The 16,377-nt window shown below is 39.9% G+C and overlaps 1 protein-coding gene across 5 annotated transcripts in view; it reads left to right on the top strand.

Moving 5' to 3' along the window:
- Positions 1-16,160, top strand: part of slc39a14 (solute carrier family 39 member 14) — a 28,953-nt gene extending 12,793 nt beyond the window's left edge. For 3 of the 5 annotated variants that reach the window (XM_088624470.1, XM_088624472.1, XM_088624468.1), the window contains 6 exons: positions 4,188-4,357; positions 6,935-7,057; positions 8,261-8,440; positions 9,632-9,839; positions 10,828-11,012; positions 11,765-16,160. In XM_088624470.1, the coding sequence (XP_088480596.1) occupies positions 4,188-4,357; positions 6,935-7,057; positions 8,261-8,440; positions 9,632-9,839; positions 10,828-11,012; positions 11,765-11,914 (1,016 nt within the window). In that variant the 3' untranslated portion in view covers positions 11,915-16,160. Of the gene's footprint in view, positions 1-2,617; positions 2,788-4,187; positions 4,358-6,934; positions 7,058-8,260; positions 8,441-9,631; positions 9,840-10,827; positions 11,013-11,764 lie in introns of all 5 variants that reach the window. The other 2 variants (XM_088624473.1, XM_088624469.1) reach the window with 2 other exon arrangements.
- Positions 16,161-16,377: the final 217 nt, after the last annotated feature.

Here is a 16,377-nt window from a genome sequence, read left to right on the forward strand (position 1 = left end):
CCCAGAAATTGAACCCAGGGTCACAGCACTGATGGGCATTATCGCAATGCAGTGGTTATCAAAATATTCACTTTAATTTTTTTACCATACTTATAAGTGCATGCACGAGTGCATTACTAAGATATGAAACCTGAATAAGGGAACCACTTTATTAAAAAATACTTGTTGAAGATTGTTCCTTTTTTGTTCAAGGAATTTAGTCACAGTGGTTCACACAGTGTGGCGGTGAAGTGTTCTTGGCTGAACTTGGGGAACTGCTGATTATTACGTCTCTAATCTCACTTTCTGCTCAAAGTCACTGTAATGAAATTTTATTGAAGACTCAATGGGTTCAAATTGAATATGATGAAATTCCAGTTAATAATTCACAGTTGCCTGAAATGTTTTTTTTTAAATAGTTTTTAGTAATATTTATTCAACTGAGCTATTTTTACTATGCCTTGCAGGAGAGGAAAACAAAATTATTTGCCATTTGTGTTGGCAGGAATATACAAGGAAATGAAAAAGCAAGTATTCTGAAAGCATTTAAGGCCACTCTGTATTTATAGCACTTCTAAAAAAATACTACCAGCATTTTAGAACAAAACAAGTGTTCCTGCCAAATTAGTCTTCTAAAAGACATCATGTGATAGCCATGATAGTCGAGGATTTGATTCTGTGATTGTGTCAGTTTGACTAAATTCAAACTCATTCCTAGATTAAACCCTGAATGATGGGAAATTCTCTTTACTGGATTTCAGTTACAGAACATAACATTGTTGTAGACTTTTAAGTGATGTGTTCACATCTTACATTCTGCTTTGCTGCTTGATTGGCCAGGTGTAAAGAGAGGTTCACCTAAGTAAAGACTTGCCAGAAGTAAAGCACAGAACGTTGAGTAGCCTGTAGCAAATAAATGGGTATATGTTGGAGTATCTGATCAGGAAGTCTTAACCAATTTATTTTATGAGACATCTAAAAATGCTTGAGATCCCAATCAAATGCTTTGCTTATTTTGTTCTCGTCGAAAGGCATGATTCTATCCGTTACCTTTAGTCAAGTTCAGAGCTTGGATTAGCATACCATAACCTTTCCAATTTTTAAGAAAGCAAAGTATTTCAAACTATCTTAATACCACAGTGTTGCCCTATGCTTTGGGTCTGGACTGTTGAACAGGGAGATTATAGGGGTTTAGCTCTTAATGAGTTTTGAAAGCAGGATTTTATTAGTCCTTTAGGAGAAATTATTGAGGTTGGTGTGTATTTTGTCATTTCTCTATAACGTGTTTTTTTTGCAGGACTTTGTTTAGGTTCTACACCATCTCATCAAAGGCTACAGAACATATGCATATGTAACAATGTGGTATGACTCTGTAAGGCTGTCCAAACATTAAGCCATCATCAATTAAAGTGATTTTGGAGATACATGCGCCTTGAAACAGTTCAGAATTGCCAAATTCTGTTCTTTGGATTTTAACTTTAACCCCTTTTTATTATTTGTTTTAGAGGTCTTGAATTATGTTTTAGAACACTTTTTGAGTAGATGTCTTGTCTAGAATATACATGTATGATTCTTGCTTGCGTAACTATTATTTTTAATTCACAGGCAAAAAGCGGCTCGATTTGTGAGTTAATGAGACTTGTTTTAAACAACAAACTGGCTGCATTTGCAATAACCAATAGCTTAAGTGTTTCAGTTCAGTTATTTTGGATTTTGGTACAAAGGGAATATCCATGTGCCTCTTCAGCATTTTACTGAGCAAAGTGTTCAAAGTGTGACAAATTAATTTTTGTCACGTGTAAAACGGAGCACGTTCAAGGGTGTAGTAACCCAGCAAGGCACTGAAAGAAAGTGAAGGGCCATGCGTTATTCAGGAACAGAAACCTCAGGGAAACATGCCTCTGCAGCACTCACTAACATACAAGAATTCTTCCCCTGCACAGCCGAGTTCTGGTGTCATCCACACCGAAGAATTGTTGAACTGTCTTTTCACAAATAAATACACTGTGTGAATAATTCATCACGCCATGCACCTTCATTGTTCTTTGGGAAAGAAACCTGATCGCTACAGTGGTTTGTTTTACAGGTTAAGAAGCCATACCAGTAGTGCGTAGAAGAGTACACCTGCCACAAAGAAAGATAATGAAGTCTACTGGGCACTGTCCCCTCTATCTTCTTGCAGTCAAGCCCTAATGGGATGGTTTTCCAATTGGATGCCATGTTGGTCTCTAATTACTGCTTTCCAAGATGACCAGGTGGCAATTTGGACATAAATTGGTTAAAATTCAAAAGATCGAAAAATTAAAACATTTCTTTTCTGGGTACTTGCTGTTTGTATACCCTAGCCTAGATTCCCAGTAAAATCTGATGTAAACATTATACTACTGTCAACATAAAAATTCGATTCTTCTCAATTCTGGCCTGTTTTGTAAAGCTACAAACACTCCATATTTCATGTTGAACTTTATTGCTTGTGACCACTAAACTGCAAGTTTCTGTGTCAATTCTGCAAGGAACTGAGGCCTTAATGTTTTATTTTCCAGCAAATGATTTGTATCAAGACTAAGGTAATGGTCCTCCTGTCCCCCTGATGACCAATAGTGGTAACTGAGGCCTTGCTGTGTTCTTTGTTTGACAGTGTGGGGGTTTGGCTTTGTCAGTGTGACTGTGGTGAGTGCCTTCTCCCTGACCGGCGTGTTTGTGGTGCCCTGTATGAAGACCCGTTTCATGCGCAGGGTGCTGATTTATTTCATCGCCCTCTCCATCGGAACACTCTACTCCACTGCTGTCTTCCAGCTCATGCCAGAGGTGGAGTAACCAGCACCGGTTTCTGAAAAGACTCTCTCTTTCTCTCTCTCCCTGAACCCCTCCCTTTCTCCCAGAACAGTCCAAAATCACACCAAAGAGAAACAATCAACGGGTGCTTTTTCCTTCGAGGATTTCTTCTGGATTTGTTTTCGGCTTAACATCCTTCTGTATTCACAAATTTTCCAATTCTGTTTTATCAGAATGGTTGTCTTTGCACCAGGTCTTCTGGGCACAAGAGTACACCAGGGCAGCTACGAGATTCTAATGAAAACTGAAAGGAGGGTGGTGCAAACAGAAATTGTTTTTATTTCAGGAAAAATAAAAATAAATATGGGTTTTGGGTTTTTTGAGTGGAAATCCATCATTGAACTGGCATCGATGTGAGTTATTGGGCAAATAGATTACAGTGTTGCCCACAGCCCTCTTCATAGTCTGTATGATTGTGTTTAAGTGATTATAAAAGGAGTGGCCCAAAGGTCATTGGGACAGAGGAGTCTGTCTACATTTCCTTATTCTCTCCTGTGCATGGTCACTTTGTCAGAACTGTATGTTCCTAATAGAATGGCTATAACAAACTTATTTAATGTAATTTGAAGAAGCCTCATATTAACTTGAAAATGCTAAGGACAGACATCATAATCAGACGTATGCTGTAGGATCATAATTAACCATCCAGTGAACTAGATATTTCATCATTTAGATGATTTGTAGTATTAAACCATACAGTATTCCCTCAAAAGCTTCAGACAGTCTATTCTCCTATTTAAATAGATCAAACCCTGGTTAGAATTTATAAGGTGCGAACAAAAAGCTTCCAGCTTCTGTTGTCATGGTCCACAATCATCTTCATCTCTTGCTTACCTGTACTTGCATCCTTACCAGATAAATGCTTGGATTTTCACTCCAGAGACTTCTCTTTCTCTTGCATACTCTGAATCAGTGTAATTGCTGCAAACTGATCCAGCATGTTCATCGGTCTTTATGTTAATGCAGAATTCCTATCGCCAGCAGCTCAGTCTCGTGAGTGGACTGTATCCCCGGTCCTCAGAGTGCTTTGCAACAATCAAGGACGAGCAGTTGTGCAGTTCAATTACCGTCTGCTCGTTCAGTACATTGGCAGAAGCAGTAGTGGCCATCTTTGTAAAGGGGGATACAGCCACCATCACTGGGACGTAATACTGGTGGTGGGAGTGGATGGTAAAGAAATGCAGCTTTTCTTTTTGTCCCCGAAAGGCTGCATTCTGAATAATCTCTTCCAACAAAATGATTTTTAAAAAATCTTTGTTTTTCTCTCTGCCCCTCCCCCTACTCTTTCTTCCCATTATTTGATTCTCTCTCTCCCCCCCCCCATCCCTCTCTCCCCGTCTGCTGGGTTGGTTTCCGACCGGACGGCACATCAGTGTGGGGTTACGGTTTCCTGTGTGTCACGGTGATTTCCCTCTGCTCACTGGTGGGCGCCTGCGTGGTTCCTTTCATGAGGAAAACCTTTTACAAGAGGCTGCTCCTGTACTTCATAGCCCTGGCGATTGGAACGCTCTACTCCAATGCCTTGTTTCAGCTCATCCCAGAGGTAGTGTGGTCTGAGGGATGTGATGCAACTTAAACGTTTAAACTACGGGTTAGAAACACTCCGGGCTTACATTTATACATGTATACATATATATAGTATATTATATATATATACAGGGTATCATTTTCTTAACCACAAAGGGACAGAGCTGTTGAGGTTGGTTTCTACATTGCTGGGGGGAAGTTAGTGTGATCAGAAGCTATGTGATCACGTTTAAACGTTTAACTTTCACATCCCTGCTCGGGGTAATTGCTGTTTTGTTTTCTGGGGACACTGTAGTTTAGAATAGGTTAATGACCGTGTCCTGCCAATAATGGGCTGTGGTTTAGGTTCAAGAGTGGGGAAGATGTGTACTCGTCATTCTAGACTGGGTGACTAGGGCACCAACTGAAACGGCCAATGAGTTAAGAAAAATAGTCAATGTAGTAAAAAATATAAAAGGTACCAATTTAATAATTCGTGTGTTACCAAAATACTTGGATTTCCCTCCAATTTGTGACATTTGGGTTCAATTATAGGAGCAGTTTGCTTCAATGGGCAGATGATTGGGAAACCCTTTAAACTACAGTTGTTTTGTAATCTTTTTGCCCATTGAAATGTTTGTTGATTATTGCAATATGATTTAATAAATCCATAATGTATAGCTGATCAGAATTTTAGCTGGACTGGGATTTTATTCTCCTAAATTCTGATGAAAACTGCTTCTCAGTCATACATTGGCTTTATTTTGGAGTTAATGAGGGCTATTTAAATTTTCTAAACTCTTAACATTGTAGAACCTGTCTAACCCAGCTAGTTTTTTGGGCAATTTGTAGGGCAAAATGATGTGACATCTGTGGGCAACTCTTATTATTCCACAGATAATTATTTAAATAGTCAGTTGTGAAGATGGGCTTCAAAGCTATAGTCAACATTGCAATACTGCCTTGCACTCTAACAGTCGTGGATATGAAAGCAATATAGTACTGTCCATATTGATGCTTTAGCACTGAACTAGAAGCCTTGAGTAGTTTTTACCTTGGCAAATCCTACCCTTCAGGCTTGACATGCCTCACATTGTGTAAACAGTAACACATGTGTTTGCACAAAAGCCACAACTGCCTATTGAATGTCACTATGGTGTGTTTGCTCTGTACTTGTATCCTACTTCTGTAGTGGCTGTGCAGTTTACAGTGGTTAGGCCTGGTTTGCAGAATTTTTATTTAGAGATTGTTAACTTGTCTCAAACTTCAAAAACCTGTACAAACGCAAAAGTGTCCTTGAAAAAAGGGTTGGGCGTATAAGCATATAATTTTTTAACACTAATCTGCTTTGTCCATATTTTATTTGATCACTCTTAATAACTTAAATAACTTATTACAGTATCAAATGTCAGCGGTGTGTATACAGAATATGTGATCAGTGCATTCCAATGATGGCTATAGAAATGATTTAGTAACCTGACCTTATATTTCAGGTGGGTAGCTGCGTCAGGATGCGTAGGCTGCAAAGGAACAAGTAATAGGTTTATTCCATGCTGGAAAAAAAGGAGAAAAAAAAACACCCCAACTGATTCTTGAGTTTACGGATGTTGAAGCTTAGCACATTGAAGTCAATACCTGTATTCTTATAAAACAAAGTAACAAGTATGTCATATTTCAAGTGTTTATCCAAAACCATTTAGGAACCTGAGAGCTTATTGGCAGTTGACTTTAGTAACCTTAGATCATTTTCCCTTTTCCCTTAAGCATCGTACAAAACATCTTAGCACACCTTGAGTTTTCAGTTTTTTAAAAAAATAATTAGTACACAACTCTGGGGTTCCTCTTTCATTTCTAACATTTAAAGAAATTCACTCGCTTTTTGTGACTATGACCCTCTTAATAAGTGAGCAGTTTATAATGGACAGACAGTAGTGGAATGACAATGTGAGTGCTTTTCCTCCTGCTTACTGTAAGTCCACTTGGTCACATTTCATCTGACACCCCTGAATCAGGGCAGTTCTGAAACTAACTAATTAGTGACCACTTCATTAGTTAATAAATCCCACTTGCTTTCAGCTCTTAAAAACTTAATTTTAAAATGAGCCGCAAATGGAAAATTGATTTCATTAAGCCTCTGATGAAGAAATCCATTGGGACACAGACCAGAGTACACAGGTGTCTCCAAGGACCAAGACTCGAAACCACTGTCCTAGAGAACTGCAGTCTCTCCTGGCTTACGTTCCAGATACGATCTGAGACTTAATTTGAACCAAGTATTTGCTTCATTAAAAAGGAACTTTTTTAAAAGGTCTCTGTTAACTGACCGTTTTAAGTGCTCTTTAAAATCTATAGGACTGTGGCTGACTGGTGTTCTATAGAATAGACTGAAATAAAATTTGGGAGATAGATTAGAAGTTACGTGAAATTATGTGTATAATCTGATAAGGGTTTTCCATAGAAATGCTGTTGTCTTACAATTATCTAACCTGGACAAAATGCTGCCCTGCAGTTTCTGATTCTGATAGAGAAAAGGCTTCCCAACCCTTTTTTGTGTGGACACTGCTGCCGGTGTTGCTGTATGTGGGATGTGCAACATCTTGCTCTCTTCCTCCAGGCGTTTGGATTCAACCCTCTTGAGGATTACTATGTGTCCAAGTCAGCTGTGGTGTTTGGCGGCTTCTACCTTTTCTTCTTCACGGAGAAGGTCCTGAAAATGGTGCTGAAACAGAAGGATGGGGTGAGGATTTCTTGGGTCGGCCACTTCCCTGGTGGACAGCTCTTTTCCTTACTGTCACACTACATTGACAGGCATTCTGTTTCCCCTGAGTGTCTGCAAGCATTTCAATTGATTAATAAATCATTCAAATTATTTAATTTCTGTCATCATATTTCACTGAGTTGAAAAGGAATTGTTAGACAATAATTTACTTAACATTGAAGCACAGCTCCAAGTGTCTGATGTTGGCCTAACTACTTTTAGGCATCTTGTTTTAACACAAAAGCAATGTTTAAACAAAACCAAAGCCTTGAAACTGAGTTTATGGGTCCTTAATGATCCCATGGCACTGTTCCTAGGAGTGGTGGTGTTAACGCTGGTGTTCTGGATAAGTTCCATTCTCAGCTTGAACATTTGCCCTGACCTAAGGTTGCTCCTTCCATTCAATTTGTGAAGCAGTTTCTTATTTCTATGAGATATCTTGTGTGTGTTTGTGAGACTGCTGGTCCAGAATGGCTGCTGTGCATCAGCCAGTTGGAAGGTGCATGACGTGTTTCCCTTCTATGCAAAGTCCTTTGGGTTCCTCTGGTATGATGGTATGAGTGCTATATAAATGCAAGCACTTCTTAGAATGCATTCTACATTCCATTGATCTCAGACTGTTGCCTCTTTTGAACAGTTAATAAGGGGGGGGTGGTGGCTCATTGTCGATACTGATTTCCTGTCCAAACTCCACAATGCACAAGATCACCTTGTGTTTGATGCTCTTCAGTTACTTTCATTAGTATCCATCCATCCATAACTAAAAAACTGTTACACTACTGATTTACAGTACAGCAGAGTTTGAGGTGTTGAATAATTCTCTAACCAAGCAAGCTAAGAACATCATTTAAAAAAAATGCAAACTGCTTTTGACAGTTTCTTAATCACATCCTTGAAGTAAGGGTTTGTATCACCTTTTGCACATTTTACATCTTAGGGATAATTCAGACTGTTTTTTCTAGTTCATCGGGATGCAGGAGAATCAGTTATGGAGTTCACTTCATTGAATGACAGTTGTGATATGAGCCCATGTGATAATCTGCAAAGCAAATTGCCCTGGGGAACTTTGTTGAGCTGTTCTGTTACAAGATTGTTAGGTGAGGTGGGATTGGGTTATTGACTTGTAGCTTCATTCGGACCCCGCGTGAGCTTGGAACATCTGCCTGCTTCCGTCCTGTGCAGAGAGGCCACGGCCACAGCCACTATCCCTCCGAGTGCTACGCCTCCAAGTCGGACATTGAGGATGGAGTGACGGAGAAGCTGCAGAACGGAGAAGCGCCGCCCCCTCACCCAGGAGCTGACCGAGACCATCAGAACCTCGGCGACCAGGAGAAGGTCCTGACCACGGCCCTCTCAGTGCAGGTGTGTGTGCAGGCAGGGGAGATGTGCAAATGAAAGGGAAAGCTGAGGGTGTCTTAGGAATCCATTGCTAATCTTCTGGCTTCATAGTCTTACACTCAACCCCTAAAAGCAGATTTCAGGATCCCCAGTGTCTTCAGACTAGACGTGCTCTTGCTTATTTGTTTGAACTCTTAATCGGATTAAAGAGTAATAATAGAGAACAGTCATTTTTTTTAATGATTGCTTAATTAGAGCTTATTAGTTTTGGTTTTAGAAATAACTTGAAATCTTCTGTTTCAAGACCAGAAATCCATCAAAAAAAGCAATAATCTGGCAGATTACTAGTTCAGTTAAGAATTTGTAGCACTAGATAGGAGCCTAGTAGATGCTGTAGACTAAAGGATAGGAAATGAGAATCCCTGGGAACTTCTGTCTGATGGTCGATTGCAATGCATCTTGACACATGGAAATGTTAGAAATCGTGGAGCTGCATTTGGGTGTAGCAGGGAGCTCAAAGTGTATGAATGGTCTGTCTCAACACCGTGTACCCTTAAACAGTAAAAGAGGGAGGTAGGGGCTTCTGTATGGCTCAACTAGTAATGGTTTCCACTCTTTTAGACACCAATTCAGTCTCGGATGTCTCATTTGGGGGCGGCGCAGTACTGCAGTAGGGTGTATTGCTGCCTCACAGTGCTGGAGTTCTGGGTTTAGTTCTGGTCCTGAAGCGCTATCTGTGCGGAGTTTGTGTATTCTCCGTGTCTGCGTGGGATTTCACTGGGTGCTCTGGTTTCCTCCCACAGTCCAAACACATACAGCACTGTTAGATTAACTGGCTTCAGGGAAAATTGGCCCTGATGCGAGATGTGTGTCTGTGTGTTTGCCTCGTGAGCGACTGGTGTACCTTCCAGGCCCGTTGCTTGCTGGGATAGGCTCAGCTCCCCCTCGACTTTGTATTGGGTAAAGTAGAAAGAAAGTGGATGGATGTCTCAGCTGGTGCATTGCAGCATCCTCTTGATGCTGATGCTCTAGTTAGCCACAGTGAAGCACTGCTCCAATTCTGTGTCTGAAGCTGTAGACTGTGCATGCTGTTCACGCTGGAGATATGTAATGTAGAAATGGAAGCTGACTTGGTTTGTGGTGTCTGTTCTGAAGCAAACGTTGTCCTAATCTTTCCTGTAATTGAATAAGCCAGCTCTTATCATATTGACACAGGAAACGCAGAGCGCGCAGGGGGCCTGCTACTGGCTGAAGGGAACCCGATACTCCGACATCGGCACTCTGGCCTGGATGATAACTCTGAGTGACGGCCTGCACAATTTCATCGACGGCCTGGCCATCGGCGCTTCCTTCACAGTGTCCGTCTTCCAGGGCATCAGCACCTCCGTGGCGATCCTGTGTGAAGAGTTCCCACACGAGCTCGGTAAGGCTGGTGGCACTAGCAACCCACAGCAGCCGGCGAGAACCGTAATTTTCATCTCGGCAAGGGTCTGAAGACAGATTGCATTCCAGGCCGGAAGATCCCAAATACTGTACAGTATATGTAACCTTAAGATCAGAGTAGTTAGATTATTAAATTCTAATTTGCTGCTCGGAATGCCACGAATCATAATGAACATATCTTAAATGTGTGTAAAACATCAATGAACATCATAATAAACCTTGGATTTTTGACGTTTTTGCTTCTGTATTTTTAAACTTGGAAAATTAACCATGACTCAGATATTCAATTAAAAACTTGTATCTTGCTTTAGCTATTGTTATGTAAATACTTTTTCTAATCAAGTTCAGAATTTTGTTGTATAGAGATAAACAAAATGACATCTATGGCCTTTTATAAACTAGATTTAAATGCCTTATTAGATAAGTAAGTACTATGAAGCTTCTCTGCCTGACTTTTAGATCTGTACCCCCCTCTACTGTTGAGAATTGATAATGACAACTCCTTGTTAGTACTGTAATATCACAGCTGGTCTCATGACTATCAAAGTTTGCTCTACTCCACTTTTTTCCATTGTAATATTTCTGCTTATGTTCTTTTCCCCTTTGGAACAAATGCATAGTAAACGAATCCGAGAGTTTGCCTTTGTTTTTAGTGAACTAGGCCCATAAAGCTCATGAAATTGTTGCCATCATTAGCATTCATATTGCTTGCCAGCATTTATGAGTGCATTTGGTTAGCCATATCATTTTTTAAAGCCTTGCCAACTTTTCAAACAGCAGAAGCTTCTGTTTGGCAGAAAGATGCAGACAATTGAAAAGACAGGGATGATTTGACATGCCAAAGACTTTTGAAGGATGGTTATTTGTATGCCTGAGTACTCTTCAAAAGATGGGTTTCAAGATAGGCCTGTGTTGCTGTAAAAATATAGACCGACAGTCTTCCTTTCTTCCCTATCTCCTGCACATAGGTGACTTTGTGATTCTGCTCAACGCAGGGATGAGCATCCAACAAGCACTCTTCTTTAACTTCATCTCTGCCTGCTGCTGTTACCTGGGTATGGGCTTTGGCATTCTGGCTGGCAGTCACTTCTCTGCCAACTGGATCTTTGCCCTAGCAGGTGGCATGTTCCTGTACATTGCCCTGGCAGACATGGTGAGTGGAAGACAGGCAACATCAATCTCTGTCGCTCTCTCAGTGGGTCTCTCCACCTTGATCATTCATTGTAGACGCAGCAATATCTATACCCAGTCCACATCTTCTCGTGTTTTTGAGTTAACAAATGTAAGCGGAATTAGGACACTGTTGCAATATTTTACAAAGGTTCTCAGATTGTGCCATTTCATTTGGTACTTTATTTTTCCTTTGGAAAACTCCACAAATGCCTTCTATTATTAGAAAGAAGCTGCCAAGGTTAAAAGAGTTATACAATCTAATCAGAAAAGAATTTGAAATATTTTGTAATTGCACTTGTTGCCATTCTGAGGGCTTACAGATACTTGGGGAAAAAATATTATATCAAGAGGGCATTATCTGTGAACTATTGGAATGGATTCAACACAGGACAGTTCTGCATGTTTGTGAACAATAGAAAGCATCTTTTCTATTTAGCAATTTAGAAATTTTCATAGAAAATAATTGATTTTCAGCATTTGAGACAAATATTTGCCTCCAGCATATGGAAGAGGATAGGAGTAACCTAAATTTGAAAATTGAGGTAAAATGCTGTGTTCCCACAAAAGCCGTGCATATACGGTTTCAGCTGAACAAGACTCCTCTGCGTTTCAGACTGCGATGTTGAGATAGCCCCCTGTGTCTTTTCTTTCTGTGCGCTGCAGTTAGTGGCCGCAGGCAAAGATCTGTAATCCAACACTCTTGTTTGCCTCTCCCTCTGTCTCTCTGCCCAGTTCCCAGAGATGAATGAAGTCAGTAAAGAGGAGGAGGGTGGAGATGGGAGCTCGCTGGTGACCTTCGCTATCCAGAATGCCGGACTGCTGACGGGCTTCACCATCATGCTGCTGCTCACCATGTATTCGGGGCAGATCCAGCTGGGATAGGCCCAACCTCGGCCTCTCTGTTTCTGGGACACTCCACACAGCTGGCTCCTCTGCTGTAACCCAGTCCTCGAGGCCTTTTCCTCCTTCAGGAGGTCTTCGCTCTTCATTATTCCTTCAACATTACAACAGACTCCTCTAGGAGGATTGGATTTGTTTCTGTCGCTGTAAAGCATTCCTCCTACTGTAGTTGTGACGAACGAGGACAGAGCTACTGGGTGTGGCTGTCATCAAGTTTGGTTCGTGAGCCTCAAGGAGGACTAACCCAGGATACAGCTGATTTATTAAATTAATTATCCAATTTATTATTTTTTAGTTAGTGTTTTGTAGAATTTGAGGTTGTGTAACCAAAACTATTGCTCCATTTCCACAATCAAGATCTTGAACTGCATTTGAAACTCTACAGCTCCCACAGCACGCTTTGTGCACGCTGTTTGTTGTTCCATGTGTGCGGTCTGACAGTGCGGGATGTCAGCTAGGCCTCAGGATAGGCAGGGCTGCACAGGCTGCTGTAGTCTTCCAGTCTGAAGGCTCAGCCCTGTGCTCTTCTAGGCTCTTGTCTTAGAAATATGAAGCCTATATAAGTTCATTCCATACCAAAAATAAAACAGAATAATAAAAAAGATGACTGCAGTTCTTTTAAAAGTAAGAAAGTAGACTTGGAGATAAATGGAAAAACTTGAACAAACAAATACAGTTATTGCTTGTTTACCAGGATAAAGAAGCTAAGAGAGACCGTTATGGTGGGATCAGAATAGCCTGACAGGAACAAATAAAAACAATATCTCCAAGACTGCAGACCAAATATGGGCTGTTCTGTCATTTATTTTAGAGCAGAATTGTTTAGAAGCTCTTAGCCATCCAAATGCTTATCTGTTTTAGAAACTTGTGGCTTGTGATAATTAGTCTGTGCTCATTTTCGTCTCCTCGGCCAACTGTAATTGCGGCCCCTAAAGCACACTGACTGCTTGTTCCAAGTGAATTGTAGTCCTGTTTTGAAGCTGCATCAGTTCTTATTATTATCTGATACACTGAGACCAACTATTAGACCATTTAAGAAGTTTTAAAAATATATAGCCTAGAGAAAAACAGTTAAACTACTCAAATCTTTTAAAGGGATAAAAGATAAATAAGCTTCTTTGTAATTTTGGTATGTCCTTTTCCACAAATGGGAAACATGATAGATTTAGATTATCATGTGAAAGTTCAGGGCAGGCTTTCTTTTCCTCTTTTAGTTCTGTGAAAAAGACCAATGGCATTGTTCAGTCAGGAACTGCACTTTTTGTTTCAATCAAGTAGGTATACAAACATATTTTAACTCTGTGGGAAATCGCTTTCTCCGGAACTGTGATGAAGGCTGGGTTGTTTTAAGCGGTACCATCCTCAAACTGCTTCTAGCATCACGTTACTGGGTAAACATGCTGGGGTGATTCGAATTTTGGCTTTTAGTTGCCTTAAGCCAAAGTTAACTCTGATCCACCACCAAGTAGGTTTTATTTTCAAGGTTGTCTTTAAACCAACAATTTCTAAACAAGTCTAACTTTTAGGCACGTAAATGTGTGCTTAACTGAGATATTAAATGTACAGGTGCAATCAGCGAGTAGGAAATGGCTTTTTTGTGAGATCATCTGATTAACTGAACAAAATGATTTATTTTGTCTTTAGAAACTGTGGGTTTAAGGGCTGACCACAGACCATAGATCATAGGGCGTCTGTTACCAAAACAGATGGCTCAGAGTTGACTGGTGAGATATCTGCTCTTGGCAACTACCCCAATCGAGTATTTAGAGTCCAGAGTCAAAGATACTGTCTGAAATAATATGAGTTGCTGCTGCTAACCCAGCAGCATAACTTTGATAGCATTTCCCAAGTTGGTGGACCACAACTATCATAATGACTTGTGGCATAGACGTAGAATGTATTGCAAATGGGCGCAGCCCAGCCTTTTTTACCTGTTTTATTTGGTTGTGTTAAAATGATGGATGGAGTCAACTACTCAACTGTTATCAAATGGAGGATATTTTTTAATAGATTTTATATTATGGTGTGTATTAGTAATCAGTGTTGAAGAAAAAAATAAATATAAAATAAGACATTTTAGGTAAAATGAGCAAATATATAATGAAAATATGCAAGTTTGGTGGTCACGAAAGCCCTTATATTTTGATGCTCTAATTTGCTCAGATGTTTTTTCAGGATGGAAAGAACGAATAAATAGGTTGCACAATGTAAGTCCCGTCATGGGAAATTTTTATATTTGACAGCAATGCTGTCATCGTTCTCTGCATATTTACTTCATCAGGGTAACTTTATTCATTGATGTCTGAAATAAACTAGTCTGCCTCTTTTTATGATTAGTATTTTGGTTGTTGGGTGCTAGTTACTTTCCAACTTGGGTCACTGTAGTTCAAAAATGATCTTTGTATTGAAACTTGAATACTAATTGTTATTGGTATAATGGAGAAGCCTTGTACAGCTTGTGCTCAAAGGGTGGTTTTATTGTTGTTTCATCAGAAATATCGATATTCTTTTTGAGTTCTCATGAGAAAAAAATCAAATTGCTTTCCACCAGTCTTTCATTACTAATGCTGGGCAGTGGTGAAAAACTTGGTGTGTTGGTGCCTTACCCATTGTAAGGCAGACAAGATGCCATTAGAAGGTTTGGGGATGCTTATGAACATTTTTGGGCCAGAGTTTCCCTTTCACCTTTTTTTTCTGGGTCAGTAGGCCGGGAACATTCCGGAAACATAATTCAATACGAGCCGTGCATTTGGTAAGTGCTGTCATCCTCCATGTAGTTCGGTGTGTCTTTGGGTAGCATCATTTTGTGCACAGACTGAAATGAAATCTCAATAACTTGTGCAATAAAATAATTTCACGTTAACAAGCCGGGTGCAGTAAATGAATTGCTGAATTGACAGTTGCAGTCTGCTTTTCCCAACCCTCTTTCTACTAAATCAGATTCAGTAATGAGAGGATTTATGATACTATTGGATGAGTAAATGGGTCCCTTTTCATTGGTCAGCTTTTGCAGACCTGTTCAGAAAGGGAGGGCTCACTGTTCTGTAAATGAAGATTACAATAACACTGTGTATTGTGAAGATTTTAATATTTAAATATGGAGACCTTTTTGACTAACTTGGGCCTCGGCAGCATTAGATGAGGACAAAAACAGCTCTGTAGGTTCTTCGCTTCCTCTGTAACTAAAGACATGTAAGCTGGTGATTTAGATCAATTAAGTGAGTGTGATTCAGTGAGGTCATCGAAAGCTCGGCTAGGGTAAAAAGACCCTATGTGTTTCCTAGACCACACGCGAATATCACTGCTGTTTCACCTGCATTCTGTCAGAAAAAGATGTCTGCCACGCTTCAGCACTTTTTCTCAAAAACGTAACTGTTATGAGACTTTTTTTAGGAAGCAAATACGATATGTTATCCAAAACATTGTGCTTGGTCAGATACGCATTCTATGTAGTTCAAGTAGGTAGCTGCGTCAGCATGCGTAGGCTGCAAAGGAATAGTTAATGTTTATTCCATGATGAAAAGAGAAGAAAGGAAACACGCAACGTTACAGCAAAATATTGCAAGATCTTTAGAAAATATTACTTCAAAAAATGATGTTCCTAAACTGACCACAAGAGGGTGGTAATCTGAAAAAAAGGAGAGCAGTTTAAATGCACAGGTTGAAAGGTGTTATTATCTGGAACCAGGGCCAAATACTGACTGATTTAACTGACTTTACTTTTGCTTGTTTCCTTGGCTCACATTTTGATAAGGGGCAACATTATGATGGGATTACAGAAATTGCCAGTAAAACTTTCTTCTGGTAGTCTGGTTCCTGGGTGTTAGGTGTGGGAGACCTTGTAATATAGAACAGCCGTATCCCTGTTGATCTTCACAATGGCGTGAAGTGTGATTAAGAAATTGAAAATGTGCAACAATGTCATCTATCCATTTGTGTTATTGTTGCCTTTCTATGTTTACATGCAATATAATTTACTGTTATTTATCCAACCACTGTGACATAAAGTACAGATAAAAATTCACAACTTACTGGTTTTACTTTAGGTTCTTCAACCCACTTAGGTAACAGTTTACCGAAGTATTACCCCTTACTATTGTTTACTGCTGTTGCTATATTAAACTGTTTTTTACTAAACCTTCATGTGTACCTGCTGAGACAGTACTTTATTATGCTATAATTTGTACTGTAGCTGTTACAAATAAACCTGCAGATATAGGAGCATTTAGTCATAGTTTTCTTGTATTATTCATTACCATTATTATTTAAGAAAAAATAGGAATCTGTTTCAATTACTTGGACTAGAGTATCCTAACAGTTTTGTGGAATTTGCTCTTTTTGCATACATGGTGCTGAAGAGTAATGGTTTACTCCAAAGCTGAGCTTGTCATCTGGAGTCTGAAGTGCTTCACTTTTTGAGAGCAAGTCACTGGGTTTCAAAGGTA

This window comes from Lepisosteus platostomus, chromosome 3, assembly GCF_059453375.1.
Source record: "Lepisosteus platostomus isolate fLepPlt1 chromosome 3, fLepPlt1.hap1, whole genome shotgun sequence".
Lineage (NCBI taxonomy): Eukaryota > Metazoa > Chordata > Actinopteri > Semionotiformes > Lepisosteidae > Lepisosteus > Lepisosteus platostomus.